The 21,206-nt window shown below is 30.0% G+C and overlaps 1 protein-coding gene across 1 annotated transcript; it reads right to left on the bottom strand.

Annotated features, from left to right (window-relative positions):
* Positions 1-13,759: 13,759 nt before the first annotated feature.
* Positions 13,760-15,684, bottom strand: LOC148544025 (uncharacterized). Its single transcript, XM_088498834.1, has 6 exons — positions 15,652-15,684; positions 15,308-15,527; positions 14,766-14,999; positions 14,472-14,689; positions 14,355-14,372; positions 13,760-13,972 (listed from the first exon to the last, which is right to left on the bottom strand). Exons 1-6 carry the CDS (start codon positions 15,682-15,684, stop codon positions 13,760-13,762), a joined length of 936 nt encoding a protein of 311 aa, XP_088354960.1.
* Positions 15,685-21,206: the final 5,522 nt, after the last annotated feature.

The following is a 21,206-nucleotide window of genomic DNA, read 5'->3' on the forward strand; positions in this document are numbered from 1 at the left end:
TCTAATCTCGTCACTTATAGTGTCATTTGCTACTGAGTATTTTCAAAGTGTATTGAAGAAAATACAGGATTAAAAAGGTGAAAATCAAGTAGCAAAGAGAGGATGATCAAAGAGCAAGCAAAGTACGTGAGGATCCAAGCCATGCAAAGGAGCTGAGGCATGGGCGTGCCACGCCATGGCTAGGGCATGCCACGCCTTGGAGAGAAGATAAAGAAGGCATGCAACACCTGGAGCAGGGGCGTGCCACACCCTAGGAGAAGAAGCAGAGGCATGCAACGCATAGAGCAGGGCGTGCCATGCCCTGGAATCAAGAAGCAGAGGTATGCCACGCCAGGTGAGGGTGTGCCACGCCCTAAAAAGAAATCCAAAGCCCTGGGAGCAACGCAAGCCAGGCATGCACGCCTATGGCAGGGCATGCCATGCCCATAGAGGAGAATGAAGCTGGCGTGCCACATGGTGAATAGAGCGTGCCACGCTTGAAGAAGAAAACCAAGCCCTGGAAGGAGCCCATGCTGATGCATGAGCATCCTTTCTTTAATTTCTATTTATTTTAGATACAAATTTGTTGAGTTTTAATTAGATTTTAGTGTTTGAATCCTCTTTAGATGCTACTTTGAGTTGCTTTAGTGTTTTAATTATTCCAGGTGAAGTTTAGATCGGTTTGGCGGAGTTCGCGTGTAAGAAAAAAGAAGAGTTTGGAAGCTACCAAGCTGGCGCTAAACGCAGCCTGGGCATTTAGCGCCAGCAACTCAAATGCAAGGAAGCTCTCTGCCTATTAGGGCGCTAAACGCCAAGCCTGCCGTATAGCGCCAGCAAGCCAGAATTGAAAGAAGACTTTCTGCCCTCTAGGGCGTTAAACGCCGAATCTGGCACAATACGGATCAAACTTCACCAAAGGAGCATCTTTAGTTGGATTTGACTTTCAATTGCTATATTTTATTTTATTTTAGTTATTTTTATTTACAAACAAAATCTTTTAGCTTTAGAATTTATTATTTTATTTTAGTTTCAAATCAAATTAGGTTAGGTATAAAAAGAAAAAGATTTAGCCCTTTGGGGGGATTCTCACTTACGAACTTTTACACTTTTGGAGCCTTAGTTTTCTCTTTGAGTCATGAGCCACTAAACCTCCTTGGTTAAGGTTAGAAGCTCTGTTTATTTCTATGGATTAACACTATTATTATTCTATTTTAATTAATGTATTGATTCAGTTTCAAGGATTACTTTCGTTCTTCATCTTATGAATCTGGGTATATTGGAAGAATAATCCTTGTTCTATATGAATTCTTGTTGATTCTTGGAAAAGTTATCTCACTTGAACAACCTTATGTGATCCCTTAGGAGTTATACAACATAGCGGCAAAGGCCTCCACCTCTGCTAGATTGGCCTTTCCCCACCTCATCTTCCGCCTATGTAAGGCCGCTCAAGTCAGCATTGATGGAGACACCCCTATTGACATTGAGAGGCCAATCACCAAGAGGGGGGTATGGAGTATACCAAGGAGCTTGGACGAGCACTGCCTCAAGAGCCAGTTCTCCCTCCTCAACAGGAGCAGTCTGAGATGCCTTAGGTATATTATTTCCCTCTACGTGATTATTAGGATCAATTGACCACATCTATTGGATAGTTGACATCATTAGTCGATCAGCTGAGGATAGAGTATGAAGACCACTCTGCCCTCCTCCATTAGCTAGTGGGGGAACAGTAGAGCGAGAGTTGGAGGAGTTGAGACGCTTGAGAGGATCCCTGGGAGGGAGCGGCCACCATGATTGAAATGGTTGAGTTTCATTATCTGCTGCTTTACTTATTTCTTATTTTTCCAGTTATTTTATCTTGCTTTTCGTTATCTATTTGAAGTATTTGCATGATTATTAGTAGTATTTTATTATTTTTCTAGCTTAGTTATTTAATTTGGTATTTTATGTTTATTCTAAAAAATGTCTCATGTATTGCTCACTGAACTTGAAAAATCAAAAGAAAAAGAAAAGAAGTAGTAAAATGCATGAGACTTGAGTTATATATTCTGAGTTGTCTTGATAACTTTGTTGTGGTGGTATTATCTATGATTCTGAATGTATGAAGTGAACAGTACATAGTTGATATTGAAGTTAAGAATGCTGATTCTTGAGTATAGGAACTTAGAGAAATATTATAGATTCTCTAAATTGAGTAAGAAATTGATCCTTGAAACAAAAACAAACAGCAAAAAGAAAAAGAAAATAAAAAGCAAGGTCCAAGACTCTAAACATCAATTGTTAGGAAGGTCAAACATGATTAAAAGCTCAAAGAGTTATTTTTCTAACCACATGCTCGTGGTGTGAATGTGTCAAGTAACCCTTGAGACAGAGTACTAAGAGTCGAGACCAAGTGCAATTAAAGAGTACGCCAAAGGCTTTGAGCACCACTGACTGAGAGAAATTAAAAGAAATAAATTAGAACTCAAAGAGTTCCCCAGTTACGTGCTTGTGGTGTTTTTGTGTCAAGTTAAGTTTAAGACAAAACATTTAGAGTCACGGCTAGACTCAAGGTGCAAAGCACCAAAGAAAAGACAAGAAAAAGTTGTGTTCAAGGATTAATCAGAGCTTAAAGAGAAAGAGAATCCATAATATCATCCGAGTTCTAGTTCTGAAGGGCATCAACATTTCTGGGCTTCAAAGGATAGTGAGATGCCAAACCTATTCAGAATTACAGAGTCATTAACCCCACTCAGTAATTGGACAGGAGTTTAAATGAACATTCAAGACGATTTCTCTTCTCATTCCTATATTGTTTTTAGTTGCTTGAGGACAAGCAATAGTTCAAGTTTGGTGTTGTGATGCGTGAGCATCCTTTCTTTATTTTCTATTTATTTTAGATACAAATTTACTGAATTTCAATTAGATTTTAGTGTTTGAAGCCTCTTTGGATGCTACTTTGAGTTGCTTTGGTGTTTTAATTATTTCAGGTGATGTTTGGATCGCTTTGGCGGAGTTTGTGTGCAAGAAAAGAGAAGAGTTTAAAACCTGCCAAGCTGGCACTAAACGCGAACCAGCAACTCAGAAATGCAAGAAAGCTCTCTGCCCATTAGGGCGTGCCAGCAAACCAGAATTGAAACGAGATTTTCTGCCCTCTAGGGCGCTAAACGTCGAATCGGCGTTTAGCAATATGAATCAAACTTCACCAAAGGAGCATCTTTAGTTGGATTTGACTTTTAATTGCTATATTTTATTTTACTTTAGTTATTTTTATTTACAAACAAAATCTTTTAATTTTAGAATTTATTATTTTATTTTAGTTTCAAATCAAATTAGGTTAGGTATAAAAAGGAAAAGATTTAGCCCTTCGGGAGGCTTTTCATTTACGGACTTTCACACTTTTGGAACCCTAGTTTTCTTTCTGAGTTATGAGCCACTAAACCTCTTTGGTTAAGGTTAGGAGTTCTATTTGTTTTTATGGATTACCATGATTATTATTCTATTTTAATTAATGTATTGATTCAGTTTCAAGAATTACTTTCATTTTTCATCTTATGAATATGGGTATATCGGAAGAATAACACTTGTTCTATATGAATTCTTGTTGATTTTTGAGAAAGTTATCTTACCTGAATACTAGCTTAAAAGTAAATTCCTCTCAAACTGCTAAATATATAAATTAAAACACGTATACAAATTTATGCAAATATATATTAACTAACTTAATGATCAACTTTTTTATATTATAAATAATTTTTTATAATCTATACTTATATACATTTTAACTTTTTAAACAAGTTTTTTTTTTTGTTTTTTTTTTACGGTATCCTCTAATCTAATAGGTTAAAGATTAATCTGCTATGGTATTGAGTTTCATTTAAAAATTTATTGTTGGTCAATAAATTATTGTATACACAATATAAAATTTAAATTTTTGATATTTATTTAAATAAATTTATAAACTAACTACTAGATGAATCTAATTTGATTGTAAGTATTATTATTATTATTATTATTATTGAAAAAGAGAGAGAGGAGGGGGGGGGGGGGGGGTCCATTTAGCTAAATGGCGGAGCTTCTGTTGCCTTAATTTATGTCAATCTTGTGCAAGTTCATTTCCACATTTGAGCGGGACAAGTGGACAACCGGACAAGGGAGAAGGAAATAAATATCATAATGATTTGCTTCGTTATGTTTTTATTAAGGGTCTTCCTAATAACATGATTAAATTAGTTTTCAGTTTTCTAATGAGTCAAACAGAAATACGAAGCCAACCAAACTTTTTTTTTATCCTAAGTCTAATTAAGGTAATTTTATATATGCGTGATTGCATTTTTGTTTTTATTCTCCTCTTTCTTCGTTATTGATCATTATTACTGTTTTTTTTTTTTTATTATTATCTCTTTTTTTTTCTTTATCTTCTTTTTACTCTCTTTTTACTTTTTTTTTTTATTTTTTTTCTTTTTTTTTCGTCATCTTTTCTTTTTTTTTTTTTTTCTCTTTTAATATCACATTATCATTACTATTGTCATCATCAACATCATTTTTTTTTCTTAATTTAATATCACAGAATTAGTTACCGATAACAAAAATGACACAAAAAATCTGTTAAAAATACTAACACCAAAACTTTTAATAAATAACATAAAAAATTTATAAAGAACTATAAATCTAAAATATTAATTTATTTAACTAATAAAATACATTTAAATAAATATATTTTGAAACTAAAAAATTCAATAATTTATTACAAATAATATAAAAATAATTAGACTTCTTATATATGAATTTAATACCACTCAATTAGTTAAATGATAAGAAAAATTAGTTAAAAAAGTTTCTGTATCAAAATTAAAAAATTTTAATACTACTTTTTTAATAAATTCTCCATAATTCAATTTTTTTTTTCTTTTTCTTTACTTTCTCATATTATCTTTTTCTTCTTTTTTTATTCTTATTTTACATTCTCATCATTCTTCTTGTTTTATCCTCTTATCAAAAATTATGTTACGGTTAAAAAATTTCGGTGTCAAAACTAAAAAATTTCTTATGTCGCAGTAAAAAATTTTGGTGCTATTTCTAACCAATTTTGCATAATTCAAAAATTTGTGTCATAGTTAAAAAAATTTCGGTGGCAAAATTAAAAATCTTTTTGCATTACGGTTAAAAAATTTTGACGCTACTTTTTTGAATAAATTCCACACAATTCAAAATTACCCATTCTCCTCTTATTCTTTATCATCCTCTTGTTTTTTTCATTATCTTCTTTTTATTTCATCTTCCTAACAAGAATAAAAATACAAGAAAAAATTCATAAAAAAATTAGGCACGCAACAATAGAAGGAATAATAAAAGAACGACAATGATAAAAAATAAAAAATAAAAAAGAACGAATACGAAAAAAAATACATGAATCACGTACATATTGTGTGAATAATTTTTATTAGATCTAGACAAACTTTATTAGATTTAAATGACAAAATTAAAACATTTAAATGTATAATTAGACTGTTAACAAATTAGTTCTTCAATTTTAAATCATCAATTAAATTAATCTTTTCGTTAGTTGATCAATCAATATGTTTGTAACAAAAAAAATTACATAAATCGTTAATTCGTTAACCGTTACGTGACATGTTATTAGGTAAACTAATGTGGTACGAAAAATGTTGAATCAATTGATCTCTCAGGATTATGGGAAAAAAACCGTAAAGAACCAAATTAATTGTTATTTATATTTATTAACTAATTTAAAGAATATTTTCTACTTTTTTTTTTCTTTCTCCCAGAGACAAAATGCCTGTTTAAGTTTCCAAATAAAAGAGATTGGTTTGAGAAGAGATGTTTAATTATTTTACAAATATAAACAAAAGAATATAATTTGTTGCTAAACTAGAATTATAATGATGTAAGTTTCATAACTTTTTTTTTTGTTCGTAATATTTTTTGATAGGTTAGAGCTAATTATAATAATCACATAATTAATTTATATTCTGATAAAAAAATTTACCTAAAGATATTTTTATTAATAATGAACATTACAAAAAGAAACTTTTTATAGAATATACAAAACAAAAGTTAATATTTAATTTTTTTTATATATTCAATGCATTTAAAAAAAATTCGAAAACTTGTCTCACTTATTCTCTTAACCGATATCTTTAAAAAACTCTTAAGAAAATTGTTTAAAATAAGGCAATGAATTGAAAGGGATAAGTTCACCACTCTGAGTGGGCCTTCTGTAATGAAAAGTAACGGTTAGGTGGGGTAAGAAATCTTGTATCATAGATACATCAATCATGAGACATTGAGCAACCACTAAAACTAATGTCACCAATTAAATAACCATTTAATTTTCAGCTTCTGACCCGGCAGTAATGGAGGTGTTGTCATTGATAACAAAAAACCCAAAAGTACGGCCGTCATTTTGATATATAATGATCTAATATTATAGGAAAATTATCAGGTGTTCCAAATACTTTTATGGAACATGGCTGTTCTAATAAGTAAAAGGTTCTCATATTAATTTTGTTCTTTAGCAACTTTTTAAAAGATTCTAAAATCCTCTCAATCAGACATTAAATGACATAAATGGACAGTTATAAGAGGTTCATTGCCCCTTGAATTGCTGGCTTTCAATAACTGGCTTAATTGTTTGTAAAAGTTATCAATAATTTTTTATAAATAATAACTTTATAATTTTTTAAGACAAAAAATAAATAAATAAATTTCAACATAGTAATGATTTAAAAAATATAAATTCTAATATTTAAAACATTTGTATCTATTTATGAGTATCATTTATCATCAATAATTTTAAAATTTAAATTCGTTATAATATACCACTAATCAATTAAATTTCATACTTATCATCTCAATTAAATTAAAATATGATATTTAAATATAATTAATATTTAATTAAAATAGCTATAATAACAACTTTTAATTATAAATATTCAGAATATATAACATTAGATTTACTTAAATATATTCAATAACACTTTTATCAATATTACTCTATTTTACATCTTCTGGATCAAATAAATTATTTAAAATATCTCTAAGTATGTCTAGCTTTAACACAACAACAAATACTTATTTGGTATACATTCTAATATATTATAATTAATAAAGTTTATTTATACTTCTATGTTATATTTTTTGTATTTTTATTCTCAATAATTTTTTTAATTCTTTTCTTTAATTATTTTCAAACATAAACTAAAAAAAATTATAATTAAAATTCAAAATTACACCATAAAATATCATCTTAAAAAAATATTCACACCAATAAATAAAAATAAATTTATCTTCTTATAACTAAGTATACTAGATAATTATATTATCTATTACATAAAAATACTAGAAAATACACATAAATCAATATAGGCAAAATTAATATTATAGGCAAAAATACTAGTTTTGTAACTAAATCTGTATAGTTACAAAAACGTTGAAATTAACAGAATATTTTGTTAAATTATACAAAATATTATGTTAATTCTAGTATTTTTGTCACGACAGAAACTTAATTATAAAATCTGATATGGTATAATAACTCAATCGAAAAGAAAAAAAGTATATGGACTTAATTGAAAATTCAAACTATAAGGATCGGCAAAATAATTAAACTAATAAAATATAGAGTTTAATTTTTTATGCTCGGATAGTGTAAAATGTTTTACACATTCATATAACCACATCCGTTTTTTGGATAACCATTCACGCGATCAATGAAAATAGTAATTATTTTTATGATGTGGTACTTATGATTAAATGCATATGTAAAATTTTTTACGTATCAATTAAATTTTAAAATATATCCATGATTTAAAGTTATTTTTTTATATTTAAATATAAAAATTATTTGTTACATTATACACAAATTAATCGTAAGCAAATATGCAAATATTTTTTATTTAAATTTAAATAAAATACTAATATACTTTTATAATGAAAAATTTAGATAAAACATATGAAATCTTAAGTTCAAATTTCATCATTGTCAGAGTCTCGCTCTAATTGTTATATGTTACGCTATTTTTATTTGAGATTATTCAAAAACTAATGAAGCAAAATATATATGTTTAAATTAATATATTTTAATTTCATCCGATTTCACAGTCTTTTATATTAATATTTTATTTGAGTCAAACAGTATATATTTTTATTAATATTGTAAAAGTTTTAAGATCCGTTTAAAAAAAGATTACGTGATATGCAGCTTTGACTCGCATAATTTATTTAGTTATGGCTAGACTCAGAAAGAAGTCTTAAAAATCTTTCTACAAGTGTCAATTTTATCAGAAGAAAATTGGATAAGGCCATAATGGAACTACCAATTAAAGACCATCTATAAACCACTCAAATTGCACACTCACAACATGTTTTCCATCTCAATCTTGACCGTTAATATTTTTTATATTAAATCTGAATGATTAAATAAATTGGAACGAAAAAGTTCTAGATTTGTACGATGGAATAGGTAATAAGCTTCTAATATTATATTATTTTATTAAAAAAATATAAGTTACTAACATATCATCTGTTAATTTATTATCAATAATAATTAATTATTATATTTTAAAGACATATATAAAGAGACACATCCAAAAAATATATCTATAAAGACATTTCTATTAAATACAGTCATAAAAGAGACCTTTTTATTAGACACATTCACAAAAACACCTCCATTAAACATATTTATAAATAAGAATTGACAGAAGTTGGTAGAAATACTGTTGGTAACGTAGCGGAATTGTATTTTATTTTGTGTAACTATACAGGATTGAATCATTCTTTTACCCAATGTAAGACTCAATTCTTTTCATTAACAATTTGTAAATTTCTCTAAAGAGGATTGGCTAATACCAAAGTAGCAAAGTGGGAAAATAAATTAAATTGAAGAAGGAGGAGAGAACGATTGAGAGGAAATTAATACGAAAAGAAAAATCAAATTATAGTAATTTCAAAAAAAAATATTAGTTAAAAAATAATTAATTTTCTAATTAAACTCTAACAGAAAATAAGTAAAAAAATAAGTATAGAGAATAAACTTTAATTAAATAATATTAATTAATTTTTTCTTTATTTTAAAAGTATTGTTTGACTTTTCATTTTTTAGAAAATTTAAAATTTAAATTTAAAAAATAATTAAAAATTAACTGATATTAATTAAAGAATTTAATTTTAATATATTATTAATATAAAATAATTTTATACGTATATTTAATTATATAATATTATATCAATATAAATAATTATTTTTTGTAAATAATTATTAAAAAAATAAATATAATTACATAATTTATAAAATATTTTATATTATTAATATATTAAAATTTTAATTTTAATTAAAAAGTTAACTTTTTAATTAAACTAGTAAAAGAAGTTGACCCAAAATACGTAATAAATTAATTAATATAAATATCGGATAACTATTAAGTAGCCTGGACTGATGACTGTGGTCAACTTTTGGGATAGGGACTCACAGCAAATCAGCAATCACCAATTTTATGTCTCTATTTTGTCCCTTTCTTGAGTTCCCCAAGGGTATCCCATAAGCAACCCCAATCAAAAGAGAAATTATTGTGTTCTCATGGCAAATCTCTCTTCTTGCTCTCTTCCACTAGAGAAACATATCTTCGAAAATAAATCTCTTCACATCTTTTTTATTTGAGGGAGTAAAATATATTTTTTTATAATTAATTTTATAAATAAAATAAAAAATATTAAAAATATTAAAAATTATATTTTATTTTTTTAATTAAAAAAATAAAAAGATTCGTTTCTTATATTTTTCAAAATAAAATTGATTAAATTTAAAATTTATTATCATCATAAATTTAAAAATTAGTGTTTCAAATATATATTGGCACCTTCACCGGATTGGATGTCAGTTACCTTGTCAATTTAATTAATAATATATATAATAGTGTGTAAAAATTAGGATAAATTACATAAACAAATTGAATAGGTTCTAAATTTATATAAATGTCCTAAATACAAAAAGATTATATGAATATTTTAATTATATATTTATATAAATTAAATTTAATTATTTAATTTACACTTTTTTAATGTAAATCGAATTCAATTGATTCTAATTAATAGGTATACTAATAAATTAAATTCATTTAGTAAGAGCAGTTTTTATGGAGATAAATCGAAGTTATAAAAGTCAAATCACGTGCAAACTCTAAAGTAAATTAAATTCATTGATTTTGATTTAATGATTTTGAAGCCATGCATCATAAATTAAAACTATTTAATTCAATTTAGTGTATTTGATACAAGAATAAGTAAATTGAATACATTACAAACTTTTATAGTACTCATCATATCTTTTAATCCATTTACAATAATTACATAAAATGCATACAATAAAAAATTTTAAAATTTTATAAAAATATTTAATTTAAAATTATTAAAATTTTAGTTATAGTCCTTAGAAAATGAATAATTATGATAAAATTTTTAAAATTATAACAATATATAAATACAAAATGAATGAACCATTTAATATGGTACAATTAATTTAAATAATTTTGTAAATTTTAAAACTTTTTTAGAAAATGTTAGGAGTACTATAAAAATTCTTTTAATAAACCGATTTACATAAATTGACCTACAAATTTTGATAGTACTCATAATATCTTCTAAAAAATTTTTAAATTCATTTATTTTATATTTATATATTGTTAGAATTTTTAAAAATTCTTATGATAATTATTTATTTTTTAATGACTATAACTAAAATTTTAATAATAATTTTAAATTAAATATTTTTATAAAATTTTAAAATTTTTTATTGTAAATATTTTTTGTAATTATTGTAAATAGCTTAGAAGATGTTACTAATACTATAAAAATTTGTAATGTAGTAAATCGAATTAAAGTGGTTTCGATTTACTATGCATGAACATCTATCAAAACCATCAAATCAAAACCAATAAATTCGATTTACCTTGGGTGTAGTTCGACTTTTATAACTTCGATTTATTTTCGTAGAAGTTGTTACTACTAAATTGAAATTTACATCAAATAGTCCAAATCAAACTTAGTAGATTCGATTTACATAGAAAAAATAGTTTCTAAACATGTGCATGTAACATGATCCTATGGGCTATTTCGCTAAAAATAGTTTTCATTGTAAATCGATTCTAATGAATTCGATTTACTAGTACACTTCCTAATTTAAATCAATTGAATTCGATTTATATTAAAAAAGTGTAAATCGAATTAATTGAATTTAATTTATATAAATATACAATTGAGACATTCATGTAATATTTTTATATTTAAGATATTTATGTAAATTTAGAACTCATTTATCCCAAAAATTAAATTAAATTTCTTTTATAAAATTGTGTTTAAAAAGCTTAGAATCAAAATTCTTTTGAGAATTGAATTTTTTATTTTAAAATATAAAAAATACATAAATTAAAATTTTTTTGAAAATTTTAATTCTTATTTTTAAGTAAAAAATAAATCAAACTCAAATAATTCTGATTTACAAATTTATTTTTATAAAATTTGTATTTAAAATTAAGATGTTCAAATTAATCATATTATAATTTGATATTTTAAATATACCTATTTTTCTTTTCTCTCACTCATTTTCTCTTTTCTCTTCTTTTATCCCCTCCAACCTTCATCTGTTTCTTTCTCTCTGCGCAGCACCATCATTTATCATCACATCACACCTTCTCTCTTCTTTTTCCCTCTCTTTTCATTTAAAATTATTATAAAAAATAATTTCTTTAGTTTAGGGTAAAATAATAATACTAAATATATTTTAAAAGTTCATTCTTAATTTAATCTATTATTTCAAATTTAAAAATTAATGTGAAAATTAAATTACAAATTAATTTTTTAAAGAATTCAATTTAAGTTCTTCGCAAAAAAATTTTCAAACACACCCTATATGTCGGTATATTGAGTAATCAAACTTTTGTTCTACGTACATAAATTAATTTGATGATTAATTAATTTGAGTTGGTCGAGTAATCAACTCATTTGTCCGTTTAAATAAGTGTCAGAGATTTGAATTTCACCTTGTGCATGCAGTAATCTATTAACCAGCCACAGACCCCTTAAATGAAGCTTCGATCTGCGACAAATTAATCCTTAGCCTGTCGAGTTAAGAGATATCGTAAACAAAAAAAAAAAAAACTAGATGATTATTGTGCATGAGGCCGAACACAAACATGCTTCATGCATCATTGGATACCCTTTTAGCTTGGAAGTATTTTAACAAAATGGAGTATTAGGGTCAGCAAATTTTATAATTTGTAGTTATTAATTAGTCATTATTAATATTTTTAATGGTTTGAAATTATATTTAATGGTATATAATTGTTTACTTTTTTTTACTAGTTAAGTGCTGGCCAAATTTTAATAAAACTGCTAGTCCCATTGACTTTCTCTTTTAACTAATTTGAAACATGATTTGCTATAAAATATTAGTGTGAGTATGTACGAACAATTTTGGGGAATAGAGATAAGGTATTGCACCCTACGAATTAGGTTCCATTCATGTACATAGGTGACCACTAGAATGGTTGTGTGTAACATTTATAGTTGTAAGAATTAAATCGGTAATTAAATTAATTAACCTATTGATTTAAATTTATTAGTTTATTGGTTCAATCGATAAATTATTGGTTGAATTGATAGAACTGGCCTCACATAAATAAAAATATATAAAATAATAAAAAACTTAAAATTAAAATTTAAAATATATATTTAATAATATTTTAATATGTAAATATTTAAAATATTTAATATTTATTTTAGTAATTATATAAATTCTAATAAATAAATATATAAAATTATAATAAAACAAAAATATTAATAATAAAATAAAAAATACAATATTATTATTAAAAGATAAAATTAATATTTGATATAACTTAATTTTGACTTAATTAAATTATATATAAATTATAATATAATATGAGTTTTTATATTTATTATATGAACAAATATATATATATATATATATATATATATATATATATATAACAAAAAAATTCTTTTTAAATTGCACTAAGTATTCAATATATAAAATTATTAACACACTTTGTAGTTAGAAGACAATTAGCTTAGTAGTGGAAGTGTGTTTAGCCAACCCTTCCTGAATCTTATAATTATGTCACTTGTTTCTTACTATTATAGAGTACTATTATTATCATTACAAGACAAGCGGGAAATAATGACAGTATTTTAAGGTATTTGCTACCGTTTTAAACCGTCGTAAAACAGAATATCAGCGGTTCAATAAACGTTGTGGTTTACGGGGCGGACATTTGATTTTGCGGTGAGTTTTATGAATTATTGGTATAACCGCCGCAAAACAATATATAGCGGCGGTTTTGCACCGTCTCTATATGATTAACTTTAAATTTGACAATATTTACTGACAATTATGAACCGCCGTTATTTGAGGACCGTTATTTTTTTCAAATTTATTTGGCGGCGGATTTCGCTATCTGATACCGTGAAATTTTTAAATTTATTTTCGCCCGTTTCGTAACTGCCGCTAGTTCCCTGGCTAAATTTCGCAAAAATATTGTGTTTTGCACCATAAATCGACGATGTTTTTAATTTGAATAGACTAGTTTTTTTTTTGTCAATTTTTAGATTTTTTCTTAATATTACAAATCTTATTATTTTCTCAAAATATAAATTGAAGGCGAAACAACATTAAAAAAACTACGAAGCAAAATCATATATAAATATGAATAAAATGTATCCCTTACTAAAAGTTGCATAGTCAACTTTTAGCTGTCAGCTCTGCTTATAGTTCAAGTAGTACCGTTTGAGTCTCCTCTCTTTGAGCTCCATCGTTCTTCTCTTGAAAAGTTGTACCGAAGAGTTGACTAGAAGTCGGTCTGAAACCCACGCCACGGACTCTACCCGGGTGCTCTTTTCCAAAAGCTTGAGCAACCGAATCATTCTGAGACAACAGTCTAGAGGATTCATCATGTTGCTCAATCTCCACAATTATTTCCTACACACATAGATAAGCAAACATAAGTATTTACCAGTTAACGTTAGAACACAACTGCATGGACTTTCACCGCAATTTTATAAATAAAACATATGGGAAACAACTTAGCGATTCTCAACGTATTACTTACACCAATGGCCCGAGCTTCTTCATGGATATAGGAGCCATCACTTCATTTGTGCACTAAGGTCCATAACTCTCCTCTACTAACTTTCCTCTCTTGTAGTTCTGACTGTAACAATATAGTTTAAAAAGTGAATATGTAGACGAAGAGATGGTTCAAGAAGTGAATTCAAACATAAATTACCTTTTCTTCTCTATGCCTTGCCAAGCTTTTTGAACCACCAGTGTGAGTGTATAGTTGCTTCAATTAATTCATAACATTTTTTCTACACTTCTCCTATCATGCCATCAAAAGTAAGAGTTACTAGACACCATTTTTGACCAACTCAATGCAACATAAATAGACTTATTCTATTATGAGTTAAAAATATATTACCTTTGTGTCTTCACTATTGCGATAATCAAGGAACCATCTCCAATGATCTGCACTAATTCCTGGTGGGCGTTCTTCAATATTTTGTTCAATCATTTTTTTAGAGTTGTAATAGTCATGGTACAATCTGCTCCTCATTTCCTCCCAAGATCTCCCTATACTTTTTATAATTATACGCTTGATAATTCCTCTACTATCTTCATCAAAATGGAACATTTCCTACAACGATAAATTTAAATTGTTAGTAATTATCAAATTAATTTTCTCTAATTCAACAATACTATAAGTTTTTACCTTTTACACATTCGTTATAGATCTTGTCCTTGGAGCTAATCTTTCTCCAGTCTTTCTCACAGATTGAAAATTTATTGTAGTCAGCACCTAGCAATCTAAGAACGCCACTCAGTATACCAGCTTCATCTCCAATTGCTTGGAATTTTTTGTTGAATTTGAGTACGATCTTTCTACCGTTATGTGACTTCATAGCTTCCATCACACTCAAACGAGCTTGTTTGATTGTGCCATCGGATTCTGTAAAAAATAGTAACTCTATGTGAGTAACCATTGTGGCCAAGATGCGATGAAATCATAAAAAAAGAGCATACATCATTTTGATTATAAAAGATCCAAGATTTGTATACTAATTGTTTAAACATCCAAAATTCAGTGGTCTTGCATCCCTTGCGCCCGCTTTTGAGCCTTCGATTCAGCAAATAGGTTGTCAATGTGTTGCTAAAAGGAATCTACTTCATTTTTCTCTGGGTCTAAGTCTTCATCGCCCGGCTCTGAGTTTTGAACACCAATTGTGCAAGTCTATGGAGCAGGTTATGGTTCGCTACGGGACGGACGAAATGGGCATAAAGATGTAGCTGCGGGGACATCACTACCACTAGACGGGGGAATTGGACAGTCCACTTGATGGGAGGATGAAGCCGCAGCAACTCCTATTTGAGGTTGCTGACATGCTGTATCTAACTTTGATGTCTTCATGTAATGACCTATCCTAGGCATCTTAATATACTGGGTATCACCAAGGTTATCACTTATACTATTATCAAACTGAAAAAATGTAATAGGAAAATTACAGCATCAAATATCAACACAACAGTAAATCAAAACCAAAAATAGAATAACAATAAATCATTGAATCAATAACAGGTTAAAAGCAAAAAATAGCGGCAACCTTCAAGATAATAATGCAAGCAGACTTGTTCATCGTATTTATTATCAACCCCATCACACCACCAAGAACAACACAGTAGCAGCAGCAAGAACAGTTAAGAGATAACAAACTCAAATTAAAAGTAATTAGCAGCAACAATATTAAGAATACCCAATAAGATTGACTTTACATAGTTCTCAATTTTGAATATTTACATATGAAAATATATTTTTGTTTTGATTACATAGATATTTTAATTTAAGCAAAATAAAAAAAAATCACAGTAGCAACAGCCAACAAACATTAGAAGAAAAAAGATCAGTACTAGTGAAAAGTAAAGAATCAAGAGAAGAACACCACAAAACACCACCAAGAATAACAATTAACAATAGCAGCAGTAATAACAATTAACAGTTAACAAATTTAGATGAACAATGTAACGACCCAATTTTCAATATGTCTAGATCATACTGGAAACTGAGTGCTACCAACTTGTCTTCCTAATTATTATCTATTATTTATTATATGAGCCTGATTCATTGTTAAAAGCGTAGATACTTTGCGAGGTAAATTTTTTTTTGAAAATGTTTGTATTAATATACGGGATCATTCACGATAATTTCGCATATAATAACAGATACAATAGTTATAAACAACCACACTTATATACATCTCAAGTAGTTAACAACATTCAGTTACCCAGCCGTTATCAGAGTATAGATCTTAGTTAGAGCACCCTTAGATATAGCTAGATAATAACTATATACTTATATATACTTACAACCTCCCAGGCCCTGACCTGGTCAAGAAGTCCCTAAGCTGGTGCCCAGGCTAGCCTAGACTCTATACTCACCTAATCCCTCTAAACTACTAAAGCGAGGGAAACTACATTTTAGGTCTTCAAAACTCAAGTCAGGTGGAAAGTCATCAAAAGGCGGAAGATCGTCTACTACTCCTCTGCACGATGATACATCGTCAAAGAGCATCTCACTGGTACTTCATTGAGTGGCCATAAAACAGCAACATCGTACGAAGGACTTAGGCTAAAGTTCATAGATAAACGGGGTGTAGATGTCGGCTGGTCTCACGGTATATACGTATAAACAGAAAACAAATCTCGCTCTAGACTCAGAAGACTACCCAGAGCAGAACTCTTTTGTAGAACAATCATCATTGGACTACGGAAGGATACTCTTGCTTCCATCTGGAGGGGGAAAAGATAGAGAAGGGGGTAAGAACTGGGGAGTTCTTAGTAGGGTGATAAACCACTATTTTATGGTTTATCTTGTGCTAATTTGAGTGGTTTTTACCAACTCTTTACTCACTTATTCATACTATTTGCATGATTTTATAATTCCTTCCTAATTATGTTCTATGATTGAAAACTTGCTTCCTAAGCCTTTAAATTGTGTAGTTTAATTCCCCTTTATACCATTCGATGCCGTGATCCATGTGTTAAGTGTTTCAGGCTTTATAGGGCAGGAATGACTTAGAGGATGGAAAAGAAGCTTGCAAAAATAGAAGGAACACAAGAAATAAAGGAGACAATCAACGAGAAGCGACGCGCACGCATGGCTTATGCGTGCGCGCGAATTGGAGTTTTGCACAGCGACGCGTGCGCGTACCTGACTGGTACGCGTGACACACGAAGATGACTAGCGACGTGTACGTGTGACTGACGCGTACACGTGACATGCGCGATCTACAGAAGTTGCAGAAAATGCCGGGGCCTATTTTGGGCTGAGTTTGGACCTAGTTTTCGGCCCAGAAACACATACTAGAGCCAGGGAACAGTAGAGACTCAAGACACATTCACATTACGCATAGTTTTAGTTTTAGTTTTTGGAATCTTAGAGAGAATTCTACTCCTTCCTCTAGGATTCTTCACATTCATAGTTTTGGAGTTTTAGAGTTTATTACTTTTGCTTGGGATATTGAGAAGAGTCATTACCTCCATTGAAGTCACTATTATTCTAGTTTGCTTTCTTTTTTCCCTTACTCTTTCATATCCTTAATTTTTGTTCAGAATTTGGTGCACAAAATCACAATCACACTTTTGCAATTCCGCACAACTAACCAGCAAGTGCACTGGGTCGTCCAAGTAATACCTTACGTGAGTAAGGGTCGATCCCACGGAGATTGTCGGCTTGAAGCAAGCTATGGTTATCTTGTAACTCTTAGTAAGATATCAATAATAATTCTCAATTTTAAATGGAATGAGTAAAAGAACATGGATTAAATAATACTTGTTATGCAGTAGTGGATAACAGGATGAGGTTTTGGAGATGCTCTGTCTTCTGAATCTCTGCTTTCCTACTGTCTTCTTCTTCACGCACGCAAGGCTCCTTCCATGGCAAGCTGTATGTTGGTGGATCACCGTTGTCAATGGCTACCATCTGTCCTCTTAGTGAAAATGGTCCAGCTACGTGTTTCGTAGGGCTAATCATTTGTCGGTTCTCACCAGTGTTGGAATCAGATCCATTGATCCTTTTACACACTGTCACTGCGCCCAACATTTGTGAGTTTGAAGCTCGTCACAGTCATCCCTTCTTGGATCCTACTCGGAAAACCACAGACAAGGTTTAGACTTTCCGGATCTCAAGAATGCTGCCAATTGATTCTAGCTTATACCACGAAGACTCTGATCTCACAGATTTGAATGCTCTGTTGTCAGGAGAGGCAATCAAACTCGTGAACCAGGAACCAAAGAGATACACACTCAATCTAAGGTAGAACGGAAGTGGTTGTCAGGCACGCGTTCATAGGTTGAGAATGGTGATGAGTGTCACGGATCATCACATTCATCATGTTGAAGTGCGAGTAAATATCTTAGAATAGAAACAAGCGTGATCGAATGGAAAATAGTAGTAATTGCACTAATCCATCGAGACACAGCAGAGCTCCTCACCCCCAACTATGGAGTTTAGAGACTCATGCCGTAGAAGATACAAAATTCAGATGTAAAAATGTCATGAGGTACTAAATGAATCTCTAAAAGTAGTTTTTATACTAGACTAGTAACCTAGGTTTACAGAAAATGAGTAAGCTAAGATAGATAGTGCAGAAATCCACTTCCGGGGCCCACTTGGTGTATGTTTGGGCTGAGCACTGAAGCTTTCACGTGCATAGGCTATTTCTGGCATTGAACTCCAGCTTTTGTGCCAGTTTAGGCGTTTAACTCTAACTTTTATGCCAGTTCTGGCGTTTAACGCCAGAAAAGGGTAAGGAGCTGCCGTTTAAACGCTAGTTTGCGCTACCAAATCTCGGGCCAAGTATGGACTATTCTATATTTCTAGAAAGCCCAAGATGTCTAATTTCCAACGCAATTAAGAGCGCGTCAATTGAATTTCTGTAGCTCCAGAAAATCTATTTTGAGTGCAGGGAGGTCAGAATCCAACAGCATCTGCAGTCATTTCTTAGCCTCTGAATCAAATTTTTGCTCAAGTCCCTCAATTTCAGCCAGAAAATACCTGAAATTATAAAAAAACACACAAACTCATAGCAAAGTCCAGAAATGTGATTTTTGCATAAAAACTAATAAAAATATAATAAAAAGTAACTAAACCATACTAAAAGATACATGAAAATATCACAAAAAAGCGTATAAAATATTCGCTCATCACAACACCAAACTTAAACTGTTGCTTGTCCTCAAGCAACTAGACAAATAAAATAGGATAAAAAGAGGATCAAGTTGCAATAGAATCCCAGTGTTTTAAGTGAAGCTCAAATTCTAATCAGATGAGAGGGGCTAGTAGCTTTTTGCTTCTGAACAGTTTTGGCATCTCACTTTATCCTTTGAAGTTCAGAATGATTGGCATCTATAGGAACTCAGAATTTAGATAGTGTTATTGATTCTCCTAGTTTAATATGTTGATTCTTGAATACAGCTACTTTATGAGTCTTGGCTGTGACCCTAAGCATCTTGTTTTCCAGTAATACTACAGGATACATAAATGCCACAGACACATAACTGGGTGAACCTTTTCAGATTGTGACTCAGCTTTGCTAAAGTCCCCAGTTAGAGGTGTCCAGAGTTCTTAAGCACACTCTTTACTTTGGATCACGACTTTAACCACACAGTCTCAAGCTTTTCACTTGGACCTGCATGCCACAAGCACATGGTTAGGGACAGCTTGATTCAGCCGCTTAGGCTAGGATTTTATACCTTTAGGCCCTCCTATCCATTAATGCTCAAAGCCTTGGATCCTTTTTACCCTTGCCTTTTGGTTTAAAGGGCTATTGGCTTTTTTTGCTTGCTTTTTCTTTTTCTTTTATTTTCTTTTTCTTTTTCGCCTTTTGTTTTCGCAAGCTTTGTTCTTCACTGCTTTTTCTTGCTTCAAGAATCAATTTCATGATTTTTCAGATTATCAATAACATTTCTCTTTTTTTATCATTCTTTCAAGAGCCAACAATTTTAATATTCATAAACTTCACTATAAAAAATATGCACTGTTCAAGCATTCATTCAGAAAACAAAAAGTATTGCCACCACAAATAAATAATTTTGAATTCTTCTCTTAAAAACTTGAAATAATTGCATCTTTATTCAAAGAATCTACTATTTTATTCATGTTTAATGATGAAGAGAAAAATAAATTATAGCTTACTTGGAGATAAAAATAAAGTTAAAAATAAAGACCCTAATTACTAATATTCATATAATTCTTAAGATAGGTTTCTAATAATAAAAGTTATCACAGAGTTAAGATTAGGACTCAACAACCTTTATTTTAGGAGATGGATGCTCCTTCAATATGTGGGGTGTCTAGTCCCTCAAGGGAGAGCCTCTGGCGCTTCAGCTCCTGTAGCTCACGTCACTGGGCATTTTTCTAAACGCCTAGGATGCTGCAATTCTGGCGTTAAACGCCCAGAATGGTATCTTTACTGGCGTTAAACGCCCAGAATGATACCCATTATGGCGTTTAACGCCCAAAATACCCCTTACTGGCGTTTTCGTGCCAGTGAGCTCCTTTTCTCTGCTTTATGCTTTGAATCCTTCTGTAACTCTGTGAACTCCTGCAATTGATAATTAACCTTGAAGATAATTTAAATTAAACTCCTATAATTATTATTTAAATAACAAATAAAGTTTACTAATGGCTGGGATGCCTCCCAGCAAGCGCTTCTTTATTGTCTTTAGCTGGACTTTACTTAGCTTTAATCTAGTCTCAGTTTTGAGCATTCTTGCTCAACATTGCTTTCAAGATAATGCTTTACTCTTTGTCCATTAACAATGAACATTTTGTCAGAGTCAGCATCCTGAAGCTCTACATATCCATAGGGTGACACACTTGTGATCACATATGGTCCCCTCCACTGGGATTTTAATTTCCCAGGGAACAATCTGAGCATAGAGTTAAATAGCAGAACTTTCTGTCCTGACTCAAAGACTCTGGATGACAGTTTCTTGTCATGCCATCTTTTTGCTTTCTCTTTGTAAACTTTTGCATTTTCGAAAGCATTGAGCCTGAATTCCTCTAGCTCATTCAACTGGAGCAATCTTTTCTCTCCAGCTAACTTGGCATCAAAGTTTAGGAATCTGGTTGCCCAGTAGGCCTTGTGTTCCAGTTCCA

The sequence above is a fragment of the Arachis ipaensis genome, chromosome B9 (assembly GCF_059453495.1).
Source record: "Arachis ipaensis isolate K30076 ecotype BB chromosome B9, ASM5945349v1, whole genome shotgun sequence".
In the NCBI taxonomy this organism is placed as follows: Eukaryota; Viridiplantae; Streptophyta; class Magnoliopsida; order Fabales; family Fabaceae; genus Arachis; species Arachis ipaensis.